Source organism: Peromyscus maniculatus, chromosome 4, assembly GCF_049852395.1.
Source record: "Peromyscus maniculatus bairdii isolate BWxNUB_F1_BW_parent chromosome 4, HU_Pman_BW_mat_3.1, whole genome shotgun sequence".
NCBI lineage: Eukaryota > Metazoa > Chordata > Mammalia > Rodentia > Cricetidae > Peromyscus > Peromyscus maniculatus.
This window is the reverse complement of record NC_134855.1, coordinates 12,908,629-12,935,028: the sequence shown is the minus strand read 5'-3', so window position 1 is coordinate 12,935,028 and position 26,400 is coordinate 12,908,629. Positions and strand designations below refer to the sequence as shown.

Below are 26,400 nucleotides of genomic sequence, written 5' to 3'. Positions count from 1 at the left end.
CATGGCTCACAACCATCTGTAACTCCAGTCCCAGGGGATCCCACACCTTCTTCTGGCCTCTGAGGGCACTAGACATGCATGTGGCACACTGACATACATGCATGCAAAACACCCATACACATAAAAATAAATATTTTCTTAATGGTGAGGTCAACAATAGCAGCTTCTCCTCCCTGATAAAGCCTGCCACGGTCAGGCAAGGAGACCTCTCAAAGGCCACCTCAGGCTGACACACAGCACTCTTGGGTAGTAAGTTGGGCCTAAAACAAATATTTAGGAATGCTAGACTTTTATCCTCTCTGAATGAACATTTTAAAAATCCCGCTGAGCCGGGCAGTGGTGGTGCACGCCTTTAATTCCAGCACTTGAGAGGCAGAGCCAGATGGATCTCTGTGAGTTCAAGGCCAGCCTGGTCTACAGAGCAACATCCAGGGCAAGAACCAAAACGGCATGGAGAAACCCTATCTTGGGGGAAAAAAAAATCCCACTGGGACTGTGAGTGCTCAGCCACAAATGGGTCATCTATATCAATCTCCCCTCACTCCAGGCTCAGAGAACAGCACACATGAAAGAGTGGGCAAAAGACATGTAAAAGCTGGAAGAGAACTCTGTGAAATGTCTTCTAGACATGACACAACTCTCAGCAGCTGTTGCTGCCTGCATAAGACCTGCATGAGATAAAGCCAATCAAATTTCCAGCATGGACCCTAGTGGTTGTGGTGCATGCCTTTGATTCCAGTATCGGGAGGCAGAGGCAGTCGGGTCTCTGTGAGTTCGAGGCCAGCCTGGTCTACAAGCGAGTTTCAGAACAGCCAGGGCTACACAAAGAAATCCTGTCTTGAAAAACAAACAAAACAATTCCAGCATGGATGAAGGAGGGACTCCTGAGGTCCCACTCCTAACTAAAAAGCTATTGGCAGCTGATGGCTTCTAAGAGAGAGTCACTTTTCTTTGAGGGTGTGGACACTGTCCATGTCCCAGTGGATAATCCCATACCCATATGCATATGGTTAACATTAATTAGAATCAGAGGGCTAGGGGGCTGGGGAGATGGCTGACAACAAAAGATAAATAACAACAACAACAACAATAATAATAAAAGGATTTGAAGTCAAGAGGGAGACAGGTTGGTTGGTCCCAGGGAAGAGTATGGTGATATTTTATTTGTACTAAAATGTGATTTTATTTGTATGTTAATATATAAAGTTGCCTGGGGGTCAGAGCTAATAGCAAGCCATAGCAGAAGCTGGGCGGTGGTGGCACACACCTTTAATCCCAGCACTTGGGAGGCAGGGCTAGGCAGATCTTTGTGTGTTCAAGGATCTAGCCAGCATGGAGACACACGCCTTTAATCTCAATACCAACCATAGAAGACCTGGAGGTCTGTATAGATGGGCAGTGATGAGGAGGTCATGTGGTTGGGTTTAAAACCAATGAGAAGGCAGAACAGAAAGTCTATATAAAGACAAACACACAGGAAGTAGCTCTCTTGGCTGAAGAGGACAGCAGCAGCAGTGAAGGGTAAGGTTTTTAGCTCTTAGCTCTGACATCTTGGGCTTTCATCTCTGCATTGCATTGGCTCTGGGTTTTTTGTTTGTTTGGTTGGTTGGTTTTTGGTTTTTCGAGACAGGATTTCTCTGTGTAGCTTTGCGCCTTCCCTGGATCTCGCTCCGTAGACCAGGCTGGCCTCGAACTCACAAAGATCCGCCTGCCTCTGCCTCCCGAGTGCTGGGATTAAAGGCGTGCACCACCACCACCCAGCCTGGCTCTGTGTTTCTTATTTAACAAGATGGTTACATCTACAGAAGAGTTGGAGGGAGGTAGCAGGGGGTTTGATAAGATCAAAAAGCATTGTATACATGCTAATGGTTGTAGGTCAGCACTTACCCTGTGTACACAAAACACTAGGTTTGCCATGCCTGGTGGTGCAGGACTATAATTCTATCTGCTCAAGAAGCTGAGGCAGGAGGATTGTAAATTAGGGCCTGCTTGGACTACATAGTGAGTTACAGGCCAACTAGTGATATACATGGAGAACTCTTCTAAATAAGTAAATGAGTGAATAAATAAATTCCATACTGTAGCCAAAACCACTGAATACTTTTTTTTTTTTTTTAACCATTCTGGATTCTCCAGAAGCTGCCACTGGGCTCCACCTCCTGGGCAACCAGAGGGGACAATCTGATTAGTCAGTGTTTAGTTAGTGTTGTCTTTTGACCTGTCCCCTGAGACAAGCTGTTTCCATAGCTTTCAGCCACAGCCTGGCCAGATAGACAATCCTGACCTCCCCCATTTTTTTTTTCTATACCAATTTCTGTCTTAAGTTTTGTAGCAGGGTAAATGGAATGCCCCCCAAAGACGTGCACATAAAATCCGTGAGGCCCAAGAATGGGATGTGATTGGGGACAGGGTTTTTTTGTTTTGTTTTCTGTTTTGTTTCTGTTTTTGTTTTTTGAGGCCGGGCTTCTCTGTATAGTTTTGGTGCCTGTCCTGGATCTTGCTCTGTAGACCGCCGGGCTGGGGATAGGGTCTTGACAATGAGATCATTTTAGATTATCTTCATGGCCTCTCAATCCAGGGTTGTATCCTTAGAGACTTAGTGACACAGGGCAGAGAACTCAGTGACACAAAGAAGAATGGCCATGTGGTCACTGAGGCAGAGGCAGGAGTGACTCAGTCAGAAGCTCAGGATGGAGAAAGACGGGGCAGTTAAGATTAGCTAGGAGACACTGCAGATGCCTGGCAGCAAGAGTGATCTTGTCTGCAGTTTTTGCTTTTTTGCTTTGTTTTGTTTGTTTTTTGAGACAGGGTTTCTCTGTGTAGCCCTGGCTGTCCTGGAATTCACTCTGTAGACCAGTCTTACCTCGAACTCACAGAGATCTACTTGTCTCTGCCTCCCAAGTACTGGGATTAGAGGCGTGTGGCACCACCACCCAGCTTCAATTTTATTTATGTATTTATTTATTTATTTGAGACAGAGTCTCAGGTAGCCCAGGCTGGCCTCAAGTTCACTCTGTAGACAAGAATGAGCTTGAGCATCGGATTCTTCTGCCCCCACTTCCAGAGTGTGGGGATTATGGGCTGCACCACCATATGCAGTTTTATCTTATGAAGTGCTAGAGATCTACCTCCAGCTGTGTGCATGCCAAACACACACCCCATCGACTGAGCTACATCCCCACCTCCCATTCACAACACAAGTTCAAAGGTCTCACTTTCAGAACTGGGAGCAAATATAGTTCTGTCAGTTCAGATTCCTGTGCATATGGGGCTTTACAGCCACTGCCACCTCGGGAAGCCACAGAGCAGCTACTAAAGTTGCTGCTCCCATGGAACATGGACAAGTGAGGAAGGACTGTCAGTGATTGGTCTCATAAATAGGCAACATGAGATCCCAGGTGTAGGAACTGGCAGCACCAAGGGCCAAGGAAAATCTTCTGCAAATGTCGCCCAAATTGTAGAGCTGGGATGAGCCAGCTCACCCTTCAGGGGCCTGCCCTCAGAAACTGAGTACCGTTACTTGATGGTCACTTCTACCTGTGATCTCAGCACCCTAGAAGCGAAGGCAGGAGAATCGTTAAGAACTCAAGGAGCAAGGAGAATGGCTGGGCGGCGGTGGCATATGCCTTTGATCCCAGAACTCAGGAGGCAGAGCCAGGCAGATCTCTGAGTTCAAGGCCAGCCTCGTCTACAGAGGGAGATCCAGAACAGGCACCAAAATTGCACAGAGAGACCCTGTCTCAGACCAAAAAAAAAAAAGTCCAGGAGGAACTGGGCAGTGGTGGCACATGCCTTGGGAGGCAGAGGCAGGCAGATCTCTGAGTTCAAGGCCAGCCTGGTCTACAAAGTGAGTTCCAGGACAGCCAGGGAGACACAGAGAAACTTTATTTCAAAAAACAAACAAAAAGAATTGGTATTCTGCAAGTTGATTCTGCTTTGAGGGTATCCATATTCTCTTTTCTCTCTCTGTCTCTGTCTCTCTCTCTCCCTCTCCAAGGTCTTGCTATGTAGCTTTGGTTGGCCTGAAACACCATCTAGACTAAGTTGGCCTCACACTCAGAGATCTGCCTGTCTCTGCCTCCCATGTACTGGCTCCCCAATACTCACTGATGTCAATATTCTTCACTGGCATTGGGGTAAACTGTGAAAATAACTTTATGATGGAAAATGATAGACACGGGGTCAAAGTATATTGTTGGAGTCTAATTGGAAGAGTGCAGAGAGCATGCTGAATTTTCCTGGGGCTGTTAGAACAATTCAAATGAGCAGTACAGGAAGGGATGGAGCTTCATAGCTGCTTTTGAAACATACACCCCACACAATAATGAATAAAGTGAAAACAAATGCGCCCATCATTTGAGTGGGATGTCGATAGTAATAGCAATAGGTCTGACAAAGTAACTGCATAAAAGGAAATAAAACCGACTGAGGACAAAGCTTCACTTGGCGCACTTGCCTAGCATGCCCAAGGTTCTACTTCCAGACCACAAACACCCCAACCCAAACATAAAGAAAAGCCGCAGGAACCATGGCAGGATCAAAGACTGGGAAGGTGCCTTAAAGCTAACTCTTCCCTCAGCATCTCCTCCAGGCTCCGCCTCAAACTCCGCCCCCAAGTTCTTCCCGGCTTCTAGGCTCCGGCGCTCCCGTACCCACCCACCCACCCCCGCATCCTGATTCCTCTGTGTGTCTTCCCAAGCTCCTTTTCTCTCCTGGCTTCTACCTTGTCTTTACCGCTCCGTCGCCGACTCCCGCAATGCCCCTTTCCTCCCCCCAAACGCCCCTTCCTCCGTTTCTTCAGGCTTATGGTCTAAATCTTCGTCCTCTTCTCCCCAGCTCTTCCTCCGGCTCCTTCCCTGCTCCTCCTTTCCTCTCATCCTGCCCCCTGCAGCTCCTCCCCATCTGCTAGTCACCCCCCCCCCCCACTTTCTCAGGATCCTCTTCTCTCTCCACTCTTATTCTGGATTTTGCTCTTGACATCTGCCATTTTCTCCGGCTCCTCTCTCCTCTCCCTCCAGATCTCATCTTCTCTCCTCACTGCCACCCTCCTCCCAACACCTCTTCCGTTCCTCCTTTTCCCCAGCTCCTCCTCCCCCTCCAACCTTTTCGCTTCCCTTCACCATCCCTTTCCGACTGCTCCGCCTCTCTCTCTGCCCTCTGTTGTCTGCCTCGCCCCGCGGAGTGATCGATGGGTCCCTGCGCAGCCAGTCCTCGGCGCTCGGCTCGCCATGCCTGCGACGCTGCCATGGAGACGTAGCCGCAGCCTCCTGGCCCTGCCCGGGACCTGGAGCATCTGCGTCACCTGGGCCACGCGTGTCCGCGAGCGCCGGTCTAGAAGGCTGCTCCGCTGGAGCGTCTGGACAGGGCCGGGCAAGCGATACTTTTGCCAGAAGCAGGGGGGCGCAGGACGTGGGGCTTGCATCCTCCCTCCTCCCAGGAACTCGGCTCCATAGTTGAGGGACGCTTCTCGCACCCGCGGAAACCCTGGCACCACTAACCATCCGTGGGTTATTAAGGGACCTGCGATTGGCCCACACGCCTCACCCTTCTACCCAGCTCAGCTGGCCACATCTGTGAGTAGCTTCACTGAACGCTGGCCCATCGATGCTGCTCTTGATGGAGAGTGCCGTGATGGGCCTGCTCCCAGTGCCTGACAGTTTCTTCCCTTTGCAGTGTCACCCTTGGTAAGAGAGGAAGACTGGCTAGAAAAGGACCTGAACCAGCTCTAAGTACAGATTCCAACTGCGTTTCGAGTGGTGTGGACAGGTCAGCCCCTGCTTCAGACTTTACAATGCTCGTTCTCTCGGGACCCTGGATACATCTTGAGCTCAGAAGCATTGCAGGGGCAGTGGACACCTAACAGGCCGCCAAGAGTGGTGTGGAGTTTCCGTCAACGCTATACAGCTCTACTGTACAGAGCTTGGACCACAGCGCCAATCTGACCCACTTTCTGTCTGGAATGGCTCTCACATGGCTTCTGAACAGGGTCAGAGGTGTCTTGGCTTCCCCTGCCCTCCTGAGATCTTGCCCATGGAAGGTCTGAGTTGCCTACTTCCACTATTAAGTTGAACGAGGACTCCTTAACCCAACAGCCATCAAGGCTGTTGGCCAACTAGTTAACAGCCCAAAGCAGCCAGCTGCTTCTGACCTAGGAAAGCCAGGTGTGCAGGAGCTTGGGGCTGGGGGATGAGCGGTAGGGTCCCGCTGGCAGAGAAGGCCCTGTCAGAACGCTATGCCCGCCTCCGGTACAGGGACACTTCCTTGCTGATTTGGCAACAGCAGCAGCAGAAGTTGGAGTCTGTACCACCTGGTACATACCTGAGCAGGAGCCGCAGCATGTGGTACTCCCAGTATGGAAATGAGGCCATCTTAGTCCGAGACAAAAACCAGCTTGGGGTCTCTAAGGACACTGGCCAGTCTAAGTTTTGCTCAATCATGTAATTCCAGGGAGGTCCTTGATGGCTGTGAAGATCAATCTGTGGTATGAAAACTCAACACCCAAGAATATCACCCAGCCCTCTATCAATGGCACACTGCCGAGGCCCTGGCAATGCTTCCAGACAAAAAGAGAGGCCAGTGAGATGTCCCCAGCTCCTGTGAGCTGCTTGCCTGACACAGAATGGGTCAGGTCCAGGGTAAAGAGGGGACTCTCTTCCTGGAGGGTCTCAGATCTGTCAGTTTACTGCAGTGACATGTGAAAAGGGGCCAGAGCTGGGGTGGCATTTCAAAACCAAGAGTTTTGAACAGGGTGACCAACTGTTATCCATTACTGCATTGTGGTTAGCACCCACACTGGTCTTGTATATAGGTGTGTTGTGTCCTAAACACCTTAAGTAAAACCCTCCAATTTAAAGCTCCATCTAAGTTGCCTGGGTCGATTCCAAACTTAATCGCGTGGGAAAGAGCATCTGCCCAATGGTGGGGCATCGGGACCTCCTTTCTACCAGGTTGCAGTGGTCTATCACATGTTCCACCTCAGTACACATGGTGTGGACAGCTGGAACATACTTGCCTACGTAGCAGTTCAAGTCTGTGTGGCTATGCAAATTCGGAGATGTTTGTCAAAGTTGAGCCTTCTAAATAAACGTCCTAAGACTCTACCCTTTCTCATTTATCTTGGTGTGTAAAACCTTACTTGGCTTTCTGCCCCAATACAGGGATACATAAAGCAAGCCTGGTACCTCCCTCAGGACAGCCAGTCAGAAGGCATGCATGCTCTCACTGCACTGTGTGCTCAGTCACAAACTGCGCCAGTGGCATTACCCCCACTTGCAACCTGCTCTGCCCACTCACCAGGCACTTAACTGGCACAGAGATGGCACCTGGCTTATAATCTGCAAAGAGTATGTATCTCTTTGCAGGAGTGGACGTTTGCACTAGGACCAGGACACAGTGCACTCCTCAAACACTTCACCCAGCCACAGACCCAGCTAGCAGGAGCCTCCTGAGGAACCTAGGTCACTTGGCTCAGTGGACTTCTGTAGTGTATTCTTGTCCATTTAGAGGGGAAGCTCGTATAGTACGGGCTGGTTGGTCTGATTGGGAGGTCTAGCACTTGGAAACTGTTCCAAGTTCATGAGTTTGTCAAGCCTTTCAGTTCCATTGAAGTCCTGCAAGCAAGCTTCAGACTTATCGGCAATTTCTGCCACCTGCTCACACCTCACCCTAACCCAAGACCACTTCAGACGCAGCACTGACTTGGAGACAGGATTTGAGGTCACAGACTGTTGGAAAGGTAAGCACTTGTGGGGCAGCTTCATCAGGCGCGGGTGGCACACAAGCCTCAGGCCCCACAAAGGACACTGGGGAGTCACTAAGCTGCTTAGACTACAGGAAGATGCCATCTGTGTTTAGGAGGCCAGGCCAGTGCTGGAAGAGACTAGTCAGATGAGAAAGGTTAGTGTCAGCAAGAACAACCCAGTATCAATGGGGTGGACATGCCATAGGACCCAACATGAACCTCCTGCCCAGGCTTGATGCCAATGGTTTGGCCATCTGGAAAACAACTTTAGGGTCCTCATTCCTTCTTCACTATGTCTAAGCCACTGCACAGCCTGCTCTCAGTGAGTGCTATACGGTTCTGTATACATTCTCACATTTCCACTGGGCTCACTACATGTGGAGGCCTGTGCCACAAATAACCTGGCAGTAGACTGCAGTAAGGTGGGGATGGAACAGACATTAGGTGAGACCATCTGAGGAAAGCCTTGATCCTTGGGAAGACAGTCAGTCCAAGTGAGGACTGCAAAGGACACCCTGTCCCCCAGCACCATGACACAAGATGGCAGCTACTCCAAGTCCTTTGCTGCTGTTCTGTGAAAGGGCTCCCTCTCTTACTGTGCTGTGGACTGGCCTTAAGCAATTCACAGCAGCCAAGCAGTGGTGGCACACACCTTTAATCGCAGTACTTGGGAGGCAGAGGCAGGTGGGTATCTGAGATCGAGGCCAGCCTGGGCTACAGAATGAGTTCCAGGACAGCCAGAGCTGTTACACAAAGAAACCTGTTTCGAAGAAACAAAAACTAATAATAATGATAATAGTAATAGTAATTCACAGCAGCTCCACTGCCTCAACCTCCCAACAGGTTACAGGTGTCACCACACTTAGCTCGGAATGTTTCTCAAAGCCCCTTTTGGATGTTCTATGTAGTTCTACCAGGAGCTGTAAGAGGTATAGTATGAGGAGCTGATCCCGAGCTCTTAGAAAGAGGCACCACAGCAAAGAGCACTACGCAGACACAGCCTTTTCCCCCTTCTTTTTATTATGAAAACAAAACAAACACCCCAGGAGAAAGGTTCATGATTACCAGAGACACCAGAGTACTTCCTACCGTTTTTAACTCTGTGGTGTTGAGGCCGGCATTGCAAAAAACAAGCTAAAACTACTTACAATGGACTCATTTTCAGTAACTGACATTTACAGGAATATACTAGAAACGGCACTAAAAAGTTTTAAGAAAAGTTACGGTAAACTTGCATGCACATCATACAGAAAAGAAACATTTTAAATATATATATAAAAAAGAAAAGCTTCTGGAAGTGTTACACCAGTAGCAGGGACAGTGATAAACAGGATGACAAGGCTTTAACAGTGTGACAGCTGCAAAGGGACAAACCAAGAAAACCACACAAGAAAATGTCTCCAGTCTGTAAGCAAGCCAAGTTACACAGCCCGAGGAGGCCTGCACCCCAAAGCCCACTCCTCGGCCTCCAAGACTCTGCCAAGTGCCCACCCCACCCCTGCATGTGACCCTCAAGGAAGCTATGGACAGCTGCCCTCCACCTCTGTACAGGGCAAGCTAAGTCTCTGTAGCCTTTGTAACTCAGAAGGGAATGGCAGTTACCCTGCAGCCTGGCATTGTGAGAACCAATGGCCTCTAAAACTCTGGAGACAAAACAGTTTATGTCTGGACAAAAAGCTTTTTTAAAAAAAAGTTAAAAGCACCAATTACAGAAGCTGCTCAGTAGGGACCAGTCGTGGAAATGCCAGACCCTCCATCCTGTGCAACCAGCTCTACACCACGGCCCCGCTGCTGGGATGCCACTCCAGGGCCGGACTCTGCTTGCCTGACAGCTCACAGAGGCACTCTGTGTATGCCCAGGCACTGTGCCCTGCCTAGGCACGCTGGCTAGGCTGTCACAGTAGGCCACCAGAGACCCCAAGTGAAGGCCTGTCAATTTCCTCATGTTTATTTCTTACAATCACAGCTTAAATATTCTATTAAAGATCTGTTTAAAAAATACCTTTGAAGAACAAGGGTAACTTTAAAAAAATGGAACCTTAAAATCCACTTATATTTTTATTATAAACAAAACTGGCTTACAAGTTTAACAAACTGGCTGATAACTCACCAGGCGTCTAGACATGGCCGTCAGCCAGCCACTTCCCGAGCTTGACACCCACTACCTGTCCACATCCACAAGGGATGGTGGAATTGACTTTAGGTATTTTAAGCATCTCCCACGTAGGGATGTTGAGGATGAGTCCTGGGCTCTGCCTAGAAGCAATGGAAGAAACTGCAGGGACCCCCACCACAAGTAAAACCACCCACCACAAGGCTCTGCACTTGGCGCTCTGAGGTGGGGAGTCAGAAGAACCAGTTTCCTGGGCTAACTGGAAATTCTTCAACAGGGAGCCCTGTGGTCGGTCATCAGGCTCACCTCTGCCCCCGTCCAAAGTAGAGAGGTCAGGAAGAGAGCCTCCACAGGCTGGAGAGGCAGGTACTTACAAGCCGGGGAGAGTGGCCCGTGTGCTCCTGGCTGAGGCCACAATGCTCAGAGTAATCCAGGCTGACCCTGAATTCCAAAACCATTTGGAAGCCTCAAAAACAACAAACTGATCAGAAGTTTCTGTTAAACTCTGTATATTATTACTTTTTACAATAGAAAATTAAATGTCAAGACCTTGGCCTGATATACATCGCTTTTCTCTCAGCTTACAAAACTTGTTGAAGAACCGAGGTTCCCTCCGTTGATGTTAGCAAGAAAGAACTGAACAGACAACATAAAATGAAGATGTGCTGCAGCCGAAGGGTGTCTACACTTGTAAAGTCCCCAAATTTCATTAAGGAAAAAAAAAAAAAAAAAAAAAAAAAAAGCCAACGAGCCCAGAGCGCCCAGCCGTGATGAGCACCAGAGGGGCACGCCGCCACGGGACCGATCTTCTCACCACGGGTCCGGTCTCCTCGTCGTCGCCAGAGGCCTGCAACTCCACTACTTCTCCTAATGCACTTATTTATGGTTTTTTCTTTTCTTTTTTTCTTTTTCTTTTTTTTAAAAATGACCAATGATGTTAATAAATAAAGTATTTATATATACAGAAAACTGGGGAGGTGGTTCAGAGTGGGAGGCGGCGGCAGCCAGGCAGCGCTAGCAAAGTGGGGCACGCTGGGCTGGACTTCTGTAGAAAATGGATGAACTTACAAAAAAGTTTTCTTGTTTTTTTTTTTTTTGTTTTTGTTTTTGTTTTTTTTTAATCTTTTTGTTTTTATTCCCTTAAATTGAGGTAAAAGTTTCGGTGTCCCGAAACCTGCACGCTGTACACACAGCCATAGGGCTAGAGAACTCAGCACCCCTCTTCCTCCACGCCCAACTCAGAGGTGGGAGGCTCTGGTCTGCAGCTACGAGGACCCTCCGCTGGGGCCCAGTCTCATCCGTGGGCTGACACATCTGTCCTCAGCCCCTGCAGAGAGAAGTAACCTGCTGGTTAGTGTTCTAACAGCTTTCAAACACAGAACCCATTCCAGAGCAATACCCTTGAAAAGCTTCCTTCAAGTTACTAAGGGCGAGGCTGGGCCTAGAGAGGTATTGGGCAGGTCCAGCCACGCCTCCCACAGCGCTGTGTCTATGGTTATCAGGTTAGCATCCCAGGACGCAGTCTCCAAAACAACTAAACCAAGCTGCAAAGGCATTTCCCGCCGAGCTCGGCCCTCTCTTGGGGTCTGGTGCATGTGCGAGGCTCTCCGCCCTACCGGAGCACAGCTGGAAGAGATCATAACACTGAAGTCAAAGAAAACCTGCACACCATGGAACGAAAGTATATTAACCATAGGAGGGGACACTGCAGTCGGCGTGTGCCACGTCCATCTGTCCAGCTCTGTTCAGTCCGAGATCACTCTGAGTCACTGCTGTCGGAGCTGGACCCGCTGGAGCTGCTGCTTGCAGACTCAGAGGAGCTGCTACTGCTGAGCCTTGACGGGCCTCCCGAGGGCGCTGAGCTGGACTTCTCTGCAGGGACACAAGGGAGGCCCTCGCTGAGCATTGTGTCATCGAAAGCGTTTGCGCCACCACCCTGCCATAGGTTGTCTGTGTCTTGACCCAGAGGTGTAGTACATATTTGAAGGATGCCCATAAAGTAGCATTCAGTGGCTACACAGCACCAGGACACATGTCACAGACCCTCACAGCCCTATCTGACACCAAGAAGATGGGAACCACAAAACTATAGCACTCAGTTGGTATGCAAGCCTAGGTGGGATCCCAGCTGACCAATGGTCTCAGACTCTGTCCACTGCCTACATCCTAGAGTATCTCTGAAGCCAAAGGAAAAAGGTCTCAGACTCCAGGAGGAGGAAGAGACAAAAATATCTGGTCACCTAAATCTAAGGCCTGGGCTGGAGGCAGAGCTTGCCACTGTAGCAATTTAACATGTTGGGTTAGGAAGTCAGAAATTCACTGCTTCCTACAAGCTGGTGATTGACTGACGCTTAGGGGTGAGGAAGTAGCAGGGGTGGATCCCAGGCCCTCAGCATCGAAGCCAGCCCTGAGGAGCTCTTTCCAAAAACCCAACTGCATGGGCCTTTAGCAAGCACACGCGCGCGCGCATGCACGCACGGTTCTGCACCCGCCCAAGGGCCCAGGATGCCCCACTCCTAGTTGCAGATAAGTCTCAGAGGTGCCAGGAGGTTGACCACACTCTCCTGGCCCTTGTGAATGCTGTCCTCTGACAGCAGAAGGCCCGGACGGTTACCTTTCTTAGTGGGTTTCTTGCTGTTCAGTTGTCCACTAACATCCTGTAGCCGCTTCTCCAGCTCCTTTTTCTTCTCCTGAGCTAGCTCTTCTTTTGATTTGGCTGCCTGCTTCTTCCCGCTTGTTGCTGTAGAATGACAGGTGAACAGTGAGACATTCCCTACAGCTGTGCCAGAAACCAGCCCCCAACCAGGTGGCCAAAAAGCCCCAGCCCCACACACTAGTGCATGCACCACCCGCCCTGCTGCGGGATCAGCAAGGGGCGGAGCTGTTATCGGATCCCTGGGTTGCAGGAAACATGGAGACCTGGAACCGTTGTGATGCATCTACTGAGTCCTCCCTCGTTGCTACACCTCACCAGAGTCCAGAGCCTGGGCTATGGCTTGTCCTCTGTTCCCACAGACAGAGCACAGACTCTCTGTCTCAGTCCTACTTCAGCACAGCTAGTCTCTCCTGCCTGAGCCACAGAGACTGACATGGTCTGGGAGAGTTCAGCCTTCACCATCAGATTCCTGTATCATTATCACCCTTAAGTCAGTCTGTCCCGGAGTAAATGAGAACCACACACATGTGAGCACGTTCTCACACATAGGTTGGCATGACCCCAGACAGTGAGGGGCTGCCCTGGGATTTCCCTTCCTCCCAGCCTCTAGCACCTGCAGACCGACCCTGGCAGTGACTGGTTCCTGTCTGGTGAAACCATCAAATTCAGGGTGCACTGTACCTAGGGTCAGAGTCCATCCAGTGGGGATTCTGGACACTTGTCAGTCAAGGGAGTGAGAATTTTCCGTTGCCAAAGCCCCAGATGCAGCCTTAGGAAGGGGTGTGAGAAGGGCCCTAACTAGATCTGAATGAAGGGGCTGGGCCAATCCCAGGTCCTGCCTTTTCACTGCAGGCCAGTTAAGGCCCAATAGGCATCTTTCTTACCAGAGAACAGGGAAGAGGATATGGGGGCAGGCTGTACTGGCTGAGTGCAGATGTCCCTGGGCCTGTGGTGAGCAGGTAGACTTAGACAGCAAGGCAGCTGTGAGTCAGTGCCCACTCTCAGGGAATGGAGGCTATGAGCAACATGCTCTGCCAGAAAACTTACACAATGGTTTCCTCTGCTTTTTCTGTAAACAAGACTTGACGTATCTCTCCAGTTCCCGTAGTGTGGTTGGCTTCAGGGTCTCAAAGTCAATTTCAATCTCATCTGGGTTTGAGTCCCTGAGTGAGGGCTCCCGGGACTGGATGATGTGCACCACACGGCCTAGCTTCTCGCCAGGCAGCCGGTTGATGTCCAGGCTGAGTTGACGCTTTTCATCATAGCTCATGGGCAGGCCCTCCTCCTCTTCCTCTGAGTCATAGGATGCAGATGCCTGCTTGCCACCCTTCTTCAGCTGTCTGAGGCAGAAGACAGGGAGCCATGTGACATGGAGTCTCAGTTATCTGTCCCACCACCTAGCCCTCTTCCTTCTCCACTACAGACTGCTCCCTTCCCTAGGGGTGTACACAAGGTTCTTCAGGAACAAGAGCTGGGCAAACTCTCTGAGGATGGATGTCTAGTCTGCAACAGGTGTTTCCTGGCTGAGGGCCCAGTCAGGAACTACCTCTCAAACCCAACAGGTCAGAAACAGAGAATTTGGAATGCGGCAGGAAGAGGAAAAAAACAGGGACAGAGTGATAACATGGTAGATGAAATTCAAGTGTGTCAGTTATGACATTAAATGCAAGTGGCTGACATACCAGCTAAAAGGAAGATGGTCAGACGAGAAACAAGACCCTTTAGTGTCAGTTAAAGCGAAGGAGACGGGAAAACACACCATACAAGCCTCAACAGGGAAAATGGTCGTAAATTCAAAGAGAAGGTAGACTGCAACAGGAGACCCTGTCTCTAAAGGGGTGGGAAAGCCATACAATGGCTGTATTATATCCTTACAAAGAGGGCTTCAGGGGTTGGTGGGATGGCTTAGTGGATGAAGGCTTGATAATCTAGTTCAATCCCCAGCATACACACATAATGAAATGGGAGAAGCCCCTCTTGTAAAACTGTTCTCTGACCTCCACATGTGCACTGTGGTGTATACACACACACACACACACACACACACACACACACACACACACTCACACACTCACAAATACATGTGATTTTCTAAAGACAAGTTCTGACTATGTAGAACTCTCCTGGCTGTCCTGGAATGTACTATGTAGACCAGACTGGCCTTGACCTCACAGAGGTCTGACTGCTCCTGACTCCTGAGTGCTGGAACTGAAGGCATGAGCCATCCCATCTGGCTTGCTCTTAATTTAAATTTAAAATTTTAGCTTTAATTTTTGTAAGTTAGCAGCTAGCCTGGTTTACACAGTGAGTTCTAGGACAGACAGGGACACAGAGAGAGACCCTGTCTCTCTCTCTCTCTCTTTTTTTTTTTTTTTTTTTGGTTTTTCGAGACAGGGTTTCTCTGTGTAGTTTTGGTTCCTGTCCTGGAGCTCACTCTGTAGACCAGGCTGGCCTTGAACTCACAAAGATCCACCTAGCTCTGCCTCCCAATTGCTGGGATTAAAGGCGTGTGCCACCACTGCCCCGCCCCCCCTTAAAAAAAAAAAAAAAAGATTAAAAGCAACAAGAAGTCAGATCAAGCAATATTACCTGGAAGAGAGACTGAATACATTGAAGGAGTCTACACCATGTGTAAACTGTCCACAAAGATACTTTAGTCCTACAGATGTACGCATTAAAGCCAGGCCACAAAATGCAGAGTGGAGGAGTCCTACAATACACTCAACCCCCAGGAAATGGGAAAAAAATAAGAAAGTAAACAGTCTTAAGTGTTCCTAATTGAAGCCGGGCAGTGGTGGTGCACATCTTTAATCCCAGCACTCAGGAGGCGGAGGCGGAGGCAGGAGGATCTCTGAGTTCGAGGCCCGCCTGATCTATAGAATGAGTTCCAGGACAGCCAAGGCTACACAGAGAAACCCTGCCTCAGAAAAAAAAGAAAAAAAATCCCTAATTACTCTGGAATATTATATCCCATCATTTCAGGGACCAGAATTAACAGGGATCCCAAACCCAGCAAAGACAGTATGAGAAAAACTGATTCCTGTGTCCCTTGCAGGAGAGAGAGAGAGAAGAAAAGAGCCCAAGGCAGGTGGGAACAGAGACCGCCTGCACCGCCTCTTGGCTGACGGTCTCAGGGTTGCACACACCTTTCTCCTGAACGCAGGCACTAAAGCCTTCCCACCTCAGCCCCAAGCAGCTGTCCAAGCCTCTTTCTCTGCTGCCACCATCATTGCAAGGCAGTGTCCTCACGTCCATGACCGCTGCCCATGGACTTGTCCTCCCCAATGGCCAGAATCGGACCTTCGGCGGTCTCTGGCTCCCTCCCTCTGAGGACGCCTGGCCAGAGCAGGGCACCTTGGCAGTCCACTTAGCCTCTCCAGGTCTATCAATTCCACCCCAAAGGAGCATGTCTGCTAGCCTCGCCTGAGGCTCTGCCCTGAGCGCCTACTGCCCACCTGCTCAGAGCAGCTGCTACTTCCGCCTAGCTAGAGAATCCTCTCTCCTGCTCTTTTTCCTCCTTCAATCCCCCTGCCTACCGGGTGCCCTAGAAATTAGAGCACTTGGCTCCGCAGTGAAGCCCCTTGGCCCACATCAAGGGAAGGTCCCAAACACCGGAAGCAACGGATGCCTCCTTTGGCAGACACTCTAATGCCCAGCAGAGCCAGCCAGACAGGTGAGGATGACCTCCGCTGCAGGCCCCAGAGGCACCCAGGCGCCCCGAAGTCCCAACCCAGTTTCTGTGTAGCCAAGGTGCAAAGTCCCAGATCTGGCAGTCCTTGTGACCTGAGGTGGTCCGAGAGCCTGGCAGGTGGCCACCCACCTGCTGGCTGTGGTTGTGCTATTGGCCTTCTTGGTGGGAGCCTTCTTCTGCTGGGCCTGCTTGGCTGGTGGGGCGGCCTTGGCCTTCTTCTCCTCCTCAGACTTGGCCTTGTGCTTCTCCTTCTCTTTGTCTTTGTCCTTGTCTTTCTTCTTCTTCTCCTTCTCCTTCTTCTCCTTCTTCTTCTTTGGTTTGTTTACTGGGGCCTGAGACAAGGCAGCCAGCTGTTCATGTACGGCCTTCAGCTGGAAAAGAGCAGGCAGCTAAGCAGCAGTCGGGGTGGGCCTGCACCCCTGCGGCTGCCTCAGCTACGTGGGAAAAGCCAGGGGCATCTGGGCCCCGCTCTGCCTTTGGAAGCCAGAGAGATGTAGGGAAGCACAGCCCACTCTGCCCCTCTCGGTGCCTGCCGTGAGTCACTTCACCTTCTGAACCTGTTCCCTGACCTGTGGGGGACAGGGGCCCACCTCCCAGGGTGGCTGCCCATAGGCTGGGCTCGGGGCAGGTGACACAGGAGGAACTGGCAAGAACAGCTAATGCTTTCATTGTTAATGCTTATCTTTCCGATGACCGGACTAGAGTGTGAGCACCTGCACAGAGGAGACATTCAACAGCTGATCCTGGAAGGTTCCGCAGCCAGTCTGCGGGATCAAAGTGAGACAATGGCAGCAGCTCATCCTCCTGGTGCCCACCAGCAGCCAGCAAGGCAGAATGCTGCACTCATGTCTCGGGGAGGAGGACTGTGACCATCTCGTATAGGAAGCAGGTACCCTGTGTGGCTCCTGGGGATCTTGGGAAAAGCTACATAGCCAACAGGGGAAGGTGTCATGCGCTGGGAAGGACTCATCGGTCCTAAGGGCCACCCCACATGGCCAATTCCCTGCTCCATGTCTTCATCACCTCAGAATCTGACATGTAGCTCCATCTGCTAACAGATACTCTACTCTCCTGGCCCCGCCTCCCCCCGGAGCCACCTGCTCATGCAGACTACTTTGCCTTGGTGGCTGCATCCTGACTTCGCGGGGCTGGCTACCACCCCCTGGGAAAATAGTTCATATTCTTGGGCTGATCCTCAAAACAAGTCATGTCATTCTGCGTATCAGGGAGACTGAGGCAGAAGAGAGCAGGGGAGGAACAGATCTGAGCCAAGCTCCAAGGGCTCCTTGGAGCTTGTAGCCACTCCTTAAAAGGCACCACTGTGGCCTGTGTATGACTTCCAGGTCTTTTGGGAGGACCCTGCCCCCGAGGTGTCCAAGAATGTCTCAGACACGCAGGTGCTTTTGGCCCCGTGTGCTCTTGGGTGTCGGGCTCCAGCCTCCTCAGACCCAGGAAGGTGCTGTGAGCAACCCCACCCCCCCAGGCCCCTCTAAGAGCACTACAGACAAGAACTGCAGCAGCTGGAGAAGGGACAGGTGACGGCAGACAGGCTTGGCGGTCCGTACCCAGCGGGGAGCAGCACAGAGGTGGAGTTCTCACCTGCTCCTGCAGCTCTGCCAGCCGAGTGGCCCGCTCCTCCTCTGAGTCGGAGCTGCCTGAGTCTGAGGAGCTCTCCTCGCTACTCCGGCTGCTCTCAGCACCTTTGCTCACGACGGGGGCTGTGGGAGCGGCCAGGGCGGGTGCTTCCACGGGCTCATCAGGCATCTTGGCAAACCTCATCTCAAACACATCCTGGGGAAAAGGAGGGACAGCTGAACACCTACACACCCACCTGACAGCCCCTCCAGCATGTGAGATGCCTCTGAGCTGCACCACACCATACACAGCTCAGGCCCTACGAAGGGACAGGCCTGCCACCTTCCTGTGTCCCCTTCTATCCCCAAGCAATTCCCAAGTGTAGGCCTAGAATGAGGGAAAGAGGCCAGCCAATCACAGATCTGTTTTTTGGGGGGCCTGGTATGCAGCTCCCTGGCTAAATCTGCAAGCCTGTCTGTGTAGGAGGCAAGGACAGCCCTGCAGGCCTGGGTGCCAGGCTCCCCAGGAATGCCCCTGTTAACAAGGGTGCCTTTCCTTCAGTCCTCAACTCCAGCAGGGACCCTAGCCACTGGAAGCTGGCTCCTCGCTCACCTATCTCCCTCCTGGGGTTTTACTGCAGTGGCACATCGCACACACCAGTGAGTGCCCAAATGGGCAAAGCCAGACTTGGGAAGCCCCCCCACAGCTCCTGCAGGAGCGGACAACTTAGGAAATCCTCTTGACGAAGATCCCTCTATCCTGGGGCAGACGGGGGGCGGGGGAGGGGGGGGCGGGGGCGGGCGGGCGGGGAGTGTGGAAATAAGGCGGTGGTATTCCCTCTGCCTGCCGCATATACTCGGTCCACCCAGACAAGCATGAGATGCACGCACGGGCACACCTACCATGCTGGAGCCCAGCTTCTGAAAGTGCCTACTCTGAGTGTGCCCTCAGACGCCTCCCAACCCTTGGATCCCCAAACTAAGAAGTCAGAGGTCTGGGAGGCTACTGCTGGCAAGTCATTATGGGGCTGGGCTCTAGCCCCAGTGCCCCGTTCATACAGCTAACAGTGGTGACCACTGAACAGCACTGATAACAAAGCCCCTCCAGCCGCTGTGGCTGGGTGGCTAACCATCACCTTCGACAGGGCAGCTTGCCTTTTAGTAGTAGCACGGTGCCCCTCGACATTGTATGACGAAGCCTTTGGAGTCCAAGCACAGCGAGCAAGGTCTCAGCAGTAGACAGGCCCTAAGGCTGCCCCTGCACACAAGGGGCCTCCATAACTACTGTGTCCTGTTCCCCAGCAGTGCCTGGCCAGAAGCAGGGTACAGCCAGCACTGGAGAGCCCTCATGGCTCACAGAGGTCCACTTTCCCTCACAGGGGGTGGGGAGGGGGCATTTTCAAAGGAAAGTGAGAAACATTAAGAGGACCCACAAGTGGGAAAAAAGTCTTTGCCCACCAATCCTCATAACTAAGAAATTCTCTTAGAACATTCTGGGTCCTAAAGCCAGGAGTTGTGGTACACCTGTAATACCAGAACTCAGGAGACTGAAGCAGGAGGATGACCATAAATTCAAGGCCAACCTAAGCTATAGAACCAGACTCTGTTTTAAAGTTTTTTTTTTAAAGTTTTTATTTTATGTGTATTTTGCCTGCACGTATGTATATGAACCACATGCATGCAGTGCTCACACAGGCCAGTAGAGAGCGTTGGATCCCCTGGAACTGGAGTTATAGATGGTTGTGAGCCACCATGCAGGTGCTTGGAATCAAACTCAGGTCCTATGCAAGAGTAATAAGTGCTCTTAACGGCTTAAGCCATCTCTCCAGCCCCTCAGACTCAGTTAAAAACAGCAACAACAACAAACAAAAAAACCAACAACCAAAACAAAACAAAACAAAAACCCCCAAATCAAAATCACAGTGTTCAGGTGCTGTTCTATGCGGCACCTGGTCCTGGGCAGTACACCCTATGTATATATATACAAGCGTTTACACATGCTGGGTGAAACCACATGGATTGCTCACTCACACTTGCACCAAAAGCTATGCCCGAACACTCTGGTCTCCCCTTAAGACAGTCTGTGGTTCTTCTCTAACACACAGTCACTGTCATTCACTGTAAGCCCACCCAGGCCTGCTCTAACACCTCAGCAGAATGGTCACCTGCCAGCCTCACTAGGGTACACCAGCCCCAGATGGACAGGCTCACCTATGGTGATACCCTGCAGGGCAGCTAGGCGTGGGCTCCTGCAGCCACAGAGGCCACTGCCTACTTCCCATCGTCCCATCCCAGCCTGAAACTTCCAAAATCAGGCTAGCCTCTTCACCATGTATCCTGGAATCTGCTCTAAGCCTAGCAGGATCTCACTGCCACACAGGCAAAAACAGGCTGTGGAATTAAGGCTCCTCAGAGGCCTGCCTGATGCAGATGCTTCTGAGACACCTGCATTACCCAGTTTACCCAGACTATGTCTAAAGGCTTCAACACCCACAGCATAACTCAGCTAGCTGTCAAATCACACTTCCACCCAGCCCTGGGTTACCTGGAGCTTTCTGGCCATGGCCACCACTTCGTGGTCTGGAGGGTTGTACTTGTAACAATTCGAGAACATTAACCGGATATCAGCAGCGAAGCCCTGTGCATCTGGGTACTCACGGCTGTCCATTTTCCTCTGTAACGAGCAACAAGTGTGAGCAGACGGCACTAGCCAGACCGTGTAGGAGATAGACTCGGATCCTCAGAACTTCCTCCGGCAACCAAGGCAATTGCCAGTCAGGACATCTGGCAATCAGCTTGGGTTAGAGTACTCAGAGGAGGGAGCCATGGGGGAAGGGGGAAGTGATGGTTCAACATGAAGCACCAGGGCTCCAAGGACAGAGCCACCGGGTGGAAGAAACACCGGGAGCCAAGCCAACCCCAGAGCCTACCCCATCCTCATCTAGTTTTTAGTTCCACATGGCAGATACCACAGAAGGTTCTGGCACTGAGGACTTTCATGGAGTTTCAGGTAAAGATTCTGCCAGTCTTGGGAAGCCCACTCAGTTTACTGAAGGAGACTTTGCTTTTCTTGTGAGGAATCCGGGAGCTGTTACCTACTTGCCTCTTAAGAGATGCCTTATGTCTTGGGCCCAGAGGCAGCTCTGAGTTTGTGCAGGGGTAGAGGGCAGCAGGGGCCTGTGGAGCTGATGCTGACCAGTCACGGGGACCTGGTCACCCCGTAGAGAAGCCCCTCAGACTCCACTGACGTCTAGTCCAAGGAGTCCCAGGTTGGGTGGGGTCACACAGGCACACAAAGCTGGGCGGGGCAGATTGGGGGGGAGTGGGTTGGCATACTTTAAGCTGTAGATGAGGGTGTGTGGATCCTGTCTTGTGTGGAAACCAGCAGTCAGTGACCTAGGGGCTAAGCACCCACCCCAACCTCTGATTGGACATGGGTTCCCACACACTGGAGGGATCTCAATAACAAGCTTGGCCCTTGTGCCTGAAGACAACCATGTTCTCAGCAGATGGCTGCTTGGAGAAAAGCCTCCTGGAGCTGGTATGGGACACGTCAGTACCATTTCCCCCTTAAGCTTTAATATTAAATTCTGTAACACAGTGGATGCTGAAGAGATGGTTCAGCGGTTAAGGGCACTTGTTACTTTTGCAGAGAAGCTGAGTTCAGTTCCCATCACCCACATGGTAGCTTACTGCCATCCATAACTCCAGTTCGAGGGGACTCAACGCCTTCTAAGCTCTGTGGGCACTAGACATGCACGTGGTGCACATACACACATGCAGGCAAAACACTCATACGCATTAAATAAATCCAGACAAACAAAAATGAAATCCACAACATATTAAGGTATTTCTTTCTCCCTTTACTGCATTGTCTTTAGAAATCAAGGCTGCCTTATACTCTTCTGCTAAAGTCTTTTCACGGGGTGTAACGGTCGGGCTCAGGCGTGAGAGAGTCACATGGGTAAGCACCTAGCCTCTCTATAAGCCTCAGCAAAGCACACAGTGACTTCTCAGTAAACTGAACTCCCAAAGCTGCCTCATCTTGGAACCAAAGGCAAATGAGAGCCCAACCAAACAGAATTATCCTGTTGCAATGCGTCCAAAACAGTGGAACCCCCAGCAAAGTTCCAGAACTCCACATAATGGCACAGTAGTGGCCAGGCAGGATAAAACAAGACTTCCAGCAGCTTTGGGGCTACATGGTTCCCAGAGCCTGCTTCCTCACCCCAGCCCTGCTGGACAGGCCAGCTGCTTGCTTCACCCTTACTCAAATTAGCACTGACCATACAGTGTTTTAGGTGGCCAGGCCTGCCTGACCCTGATATAACTACCTAGGACCAAAAGCTTCCACTGGAGAGTCTACCTCAGGTATGAGGAGGTCCAACAGCTGACACGATTGCCTTTGCAAGGATGCCTGGATGAAACACCCCACCATCCCACTGTCTGGCTTAGAGAACGGGGCTGTCTGCCTCAACTGGCAAGGGGAGTCCTGGGAAGTACCCCAGAGAATTCCTCTAGGAAGTACAGAAGAACCAAGCCCAGCTCTGGGTCATCATGTCCCAGGCTCCTTCCTCTACAAAAGCTCAAGTCCACTTTCACACCTGCCAGGCCCTGATCTGGCTGGACTCCAGCAAGAACCAGAATGAGACACTGGCTCTGGGAAAGCCTGGCATGGGGATGGCACAGCTGAGCTTGTGGCCTCAGTTCTCTGCCCATCTCTCCATATTTCCATCTGTCTGGGTAGGGGCAGGGCTCAAAGGTAGCCAAGGGCTAACGCAAGGTCCACCCCTGCTGGCCACCAGACTCCCACCTCTGCTGTGCGGTGCCTACACAACAGGGGTTTTGAGACAGGGCCTCTCTGTGTAGCCCTAGATATCTTGGAACGTGCTACATACACCAGGCTGGTTTCACACTCACAGAGATCTACCTGCCTCTGCATTAGCCTCAGAAGCAGACACCATTAAGAGCCCCCTTCCCTGGTGATACAGAACTGGGGGACAGAAGGAAGAATTGAACCACTGGTCTATGTTTCACCAGAATAAAAGACAATGGAGGGGCAGATTCGGACCAACAGGCCTTCTTCCCTGACCAGGCCAGGGTGTGGGCAGCCCAGCTCTCAAGGAGCAAAGGACATCAACAGAACAGGATCTGGAGGAGGTCAGAGAGGGCTCAGCCAGGCAGCATCACCAGGGGCAGAGAGAGTCTACTGGCTCTGGCTCTGGGCACCACCCTGCCCTCCACCCCACCCCACTTACTTTGACTGTGCTGAGGTCCATGGGGTGCTTGATGATATCGTGGTAGTCATGCAGCTCCAGTGCCTCGGCGTCCACTGGCTTGTAGAAGGGCCAAGCATAGGCAGCATGCTTCTTGGACAGCATCTCCCGGAGGATGCTGTCACAGTGCCGCAGATGCTCGGACAGCTTCCCCTTTTTACCCGCGTGCTGTGGGACCTCGCCATCTTCCAGGTCCTTCTTGGGGGGTTTGATGGGTCGGCCCCCGCTCTCCCGTCGGGCCACCACCTTGGCCTGCTTGGGCTCTGAAAGCGGCGGGGGAGACTCGCTCCGGCTGGCAGTGATGGCAGACGTTGTAGGTGTGGTTGTGTCCGCTTTCCGCTTCACGCCCTTTTTCTGTGACGACAAAGTTAACAGTGAACTCCAGAAACAAGGAAGCGGACGGACGGGGAGATGTGTCTCACAGCTGCCACACCTCTGGAGCGGCAGACTGCCTGCCTGCCAGGCGCCAAGCTAGCGACCACATGCAGGGTCTCATTTCCTCCTCAGTTGTCCCCACAGTACAGAAGACACCGAGGCTCAGAGGGGCCGGGCCCACAGCCCAAGGTCACACAGCTGGCCATGGTGAGGCTGGGACTCTCTCCCTCAGCCCTGAGGATTCAGCTATCCAGGTGGGTGAGCGTGCCACTGACCTGAGCAGCATGAGGTGCTGCGGGGAATTCACCGACATCTAACAAGCACCACAGACTGGTGCCAGGGACGGGGACTCCCTGCTTTGAAGACCAAGAGGACAGTGCCGGCCCAGACCCTGAGCAGGTGCTTCAAGGACAGACACAAACCGAGCAGGAGGAGGGGAGGCAGGAGGAGCATTCCAGGCTGGATGGGTGGGGGCAGCCTCACCAGGAGACAAGAAGCAGCCACAGCAGTTAGAGGCCAGGAGACTCCAAGGGCTGTAGGCACGGACAGACCAGGACTCTATCTGGAAGGCGCAGGCAGTACAGAGGGCTGCGAGGCCCAGGAGGTGCCACAGCCTCCCCTGGGTGCACCTGGAGCCAGCTGCACGCATATTATAGCCTCTAACAAGGGACCTGAGGGGGGAGGGGGTCTCTGCCACAGCCTGAAGAGCCCAACCAATAGGTATCACCAGCTGAGACGGGACCAGGGTTTGGTATATATTGAGACCTGCTCAGCGGATTTCTCTTAGCTTGCTTAGGTGGGCAGAGAAGCCAACAGGAGCCACAAACTCACAGGTCAGGTGATGGCAACAGAGCCTGCCACTCACAGCCCCCTGGTTACTTTCCCAGCCAAGCTGCCACCCTCAGGCTGACAGGGGCACAAGCTGGCCATCCAAAAACATTGATGGGCACCTACAGGATGGCAAGCACCAAGCGCGAGCTGCAGGGGACCTGGGGTGGGAGGGCAGACTCGCTGTGGCAAACAGCCTGGCCAGGCACCACCGGGAAGTGCAGGCAGTGAAGGCCACAGGGAAGGGAAGGCAACGGAGGTGGCATTTTACCTTGGGAGAGCCATTTAACCCCTGAGCGCCCGTTTCCTCATCTGTAAGAGGGGGGACTACTGCCTGCCCCAGAGGGTCACTGTGAGGATCAAATTGAAGAAGATAACACACATGAGTGCCTGTTATGGGCCCTACTCAAAGCAGGAGACTCAACAGGCCTTGCCAACCCCGCACCTCACAGAGAGCCCCCACTCCATCTGGGCCCAAATAAGGCCCGGCCAGGGCAGGACAGTGTCCACTGTGAAAACTCCCAGCAAACAAGGGATAGCTGTGCAGGCCCTTACGAATCCAGGCTGGTGCCACTGGCCACCACTCCCCCAGGGATGACCAGAGATGACCTGACCCCTCTACCCTCATTACTCCCCCGACACCTTCCCCACCTTCCCCAATGGCTTGTAAAGGCCAGGGCTACCAGGCCGGAGAAGCAGGGGTTCAAGTCCAGCCCAGCCAGCACCAGCCATGTGACCTCTACCCCTGAGCCTCGGTCTCCTTGTCTGTGTAGAAAACCTTTCCAAACTGCTGCACCTGGAGAGGCGGCAGAGCCCCCACCTGTCCCAGGGCTGCCCCTGCTTCAGGAACTCTATGGGGCTGGGACCCCCAGCCGACCTCACCAGATAGCCACACAGGCCTCAGGGAAGCTCACCTTGACTACAGGCGGTGTGGGAGGGACCACAGGGACAATGGGTGTCGCAGGAGGCGGCGGTGCAGCAGCTGGGGGGACGGGAACCGATGTGACGGTGTTTGCGGTGATGGTTGGTACAGGGGTGGCAGCAATGACGGGTGTCTGGGACACGGTGGGGGGTATGTTCTGGAAGGGGGCTGCTGGGGAGGCCGAGGAGACGGCTGCCACTTGTTGTGTACCTTCAAAGCAAGGACAGGGAGCTCAACTCAGTGGGCTCTGCATTTCCAGAAGCATCTAAGACCATGCCATCCAGCCAGAGCACCAGGGCCTTCTTGGGACAGACCAAGGTACCCCAGCTACAAGTCTCTCTTCCTAGCCTTGGGGCACGGGGTGGCCCTGCTGCCCAGGCAATGTTCACTGAGTGACTAGAAGAGGAAACCAGAGGAAGCCACAGAGCCAGCTCTGGGTGGAGAAACCCACTCCGAGCCCACAGCTAACTAACTGGCAACCCAGGACTCGGCCTTTCTCGCACCTAGCTGGGTTTCAGCCACTCCCTGCCCAGTCAGCCACTCTGTCTGACACATCTCTAGTCAATACCCACTCTCAGACCTGGTTGGACCCCGGACTGGCCCCATGGATCTGGATAATGATCACCTTGACTCTCTCCAGCCGAGAGACAAACTCCTCTCAACCAGACAGCGAGCAAGGCAAAGCCAATGCTAAGATCAATAAAAACAGGAGTGAAATGTGGGCGGTCAGCCAGACACATGACAGACAGCAGCTCCAGCAGTATCCTCCCTGCTCCACACAGATCTGCACCGTCAAGCTCATCGTACCTGTCCTTACCTGGCAGGCAGGGGACACAACTCAGAGGGGCCAGGGCTGCACCCACCCCTCCACTGACAGCCTCAGCAGAAAACGCCTGCACTCCTGCCTGCCTCCTTTTACCTGCACTCTGGGCTCCTGCAGCTGGCTTCCGGCCTTTGCCCTTTGGAACAGGGGGCAATAGTTCAACTTCCTCCTGAGGCATCTGGGCCACTTTCTGCAGAAAGATTTTCTCTAAAGCCTGGGCCATTAGCACTATGTCATCTGTGGGCTGAAGACAGAGAACCCAGGTCACTTGCCATGAAGGGAGCTGTGCACTTACAAAAGACAATGTAGGTTGCAGTTCAAGAAAGCATTAAATTTTGTTAAGAGGCTTGGTGTAGAGGAAGGGCAAGAGTAGTATTTTTCAATGTGGAAAATCCCAGAAG

General features: G+C 52.2%; 2 protein-coding genes across 14 annotated transcripts in view; one reads left to right on the top strand and one right to left on the bottom strand.

Moving 5' to 3' along the window:
* Window positions 1-4,651: 4,651 nt before the first annotated feature.
* Brd3os (BRD3 opposite strand) lies at window positions 4,652-10,782 on the top strand. Its single transcript, XM_042275062.2, has 2 exons — window positions 4,652-5,573; window positions 5,674-10,782. The coding sequence occupies exon 2, from the start codon at window positions 6,187-6,189 to the stop codon at window positions 6,439-6,441; it is 255 nt and encodes an 84-aa protein (XP_042130996.1). The 5' UTR covers window positions 4,652-5,573; window positions 5,674-6,186; the 3' UTR covers window positions 6,442-10,782.
* A 738-nt stretch (window positions 10,783-11,520) lies between these two features.
* Brd3 (bromodomain containing 3) overlaps window positions 11,521-26,400 on the bottom strand; it is a 52,901-nt gene continuing 38,021 nt past the window's right edge. For 7 of the 13 annotated variants that reach the window (XM_015986622.3, XM_042275053.2, XM_015986620.3 and 4 more), the window contains exons 4-13: window positions 26,096-26,243; window positions 25,169-25,386; window positions 23,034-23,405; window positions 20,321-20,449; window positions 17,801-17,992; window positions 16,915-16,965; window positions 16,331-16,572; window positions 13,558-13,850; window positions 12,469-12,594; window positions 11,521-11,726 (exon numbers count right to left, since the gene is read on the bottom strand). In XM_015986622.3, coding sequence (XP_015842108.1) covers window positions 11,611-11,726; window positions 12,469-12,594; window positions 13,558-13,850; window positions 16,331-16,572; window positions 16,915-16,965; window positions 17,801-17,992; window positions 20,321-20,449; window positions 23,034-23,405; window positions 25,169-25,386; window positions 26,096-26,243 — 1,887 coding nt within the window. In that variant the 3' untranslated portion in view covers window positions 11,521-11,610. The remainder of the gene's footprint in view (window positions 11,727-12,468; window positions 12,595-13,557; window positions 13,851-16,330; window positions 16,573-16,914; window positions 16,966-17,800; window positions 17,993-20,320; window positions 20,450-23,033; window positions 23,406-25,168; window positions 25,387-26,095; window positions 26,244-26,400) is intronic. The other 6 variants (XM_042275056.2, XM_076569148.1, XM_076569149.1 and 3 more) reach the window with 1 other exon arrangement.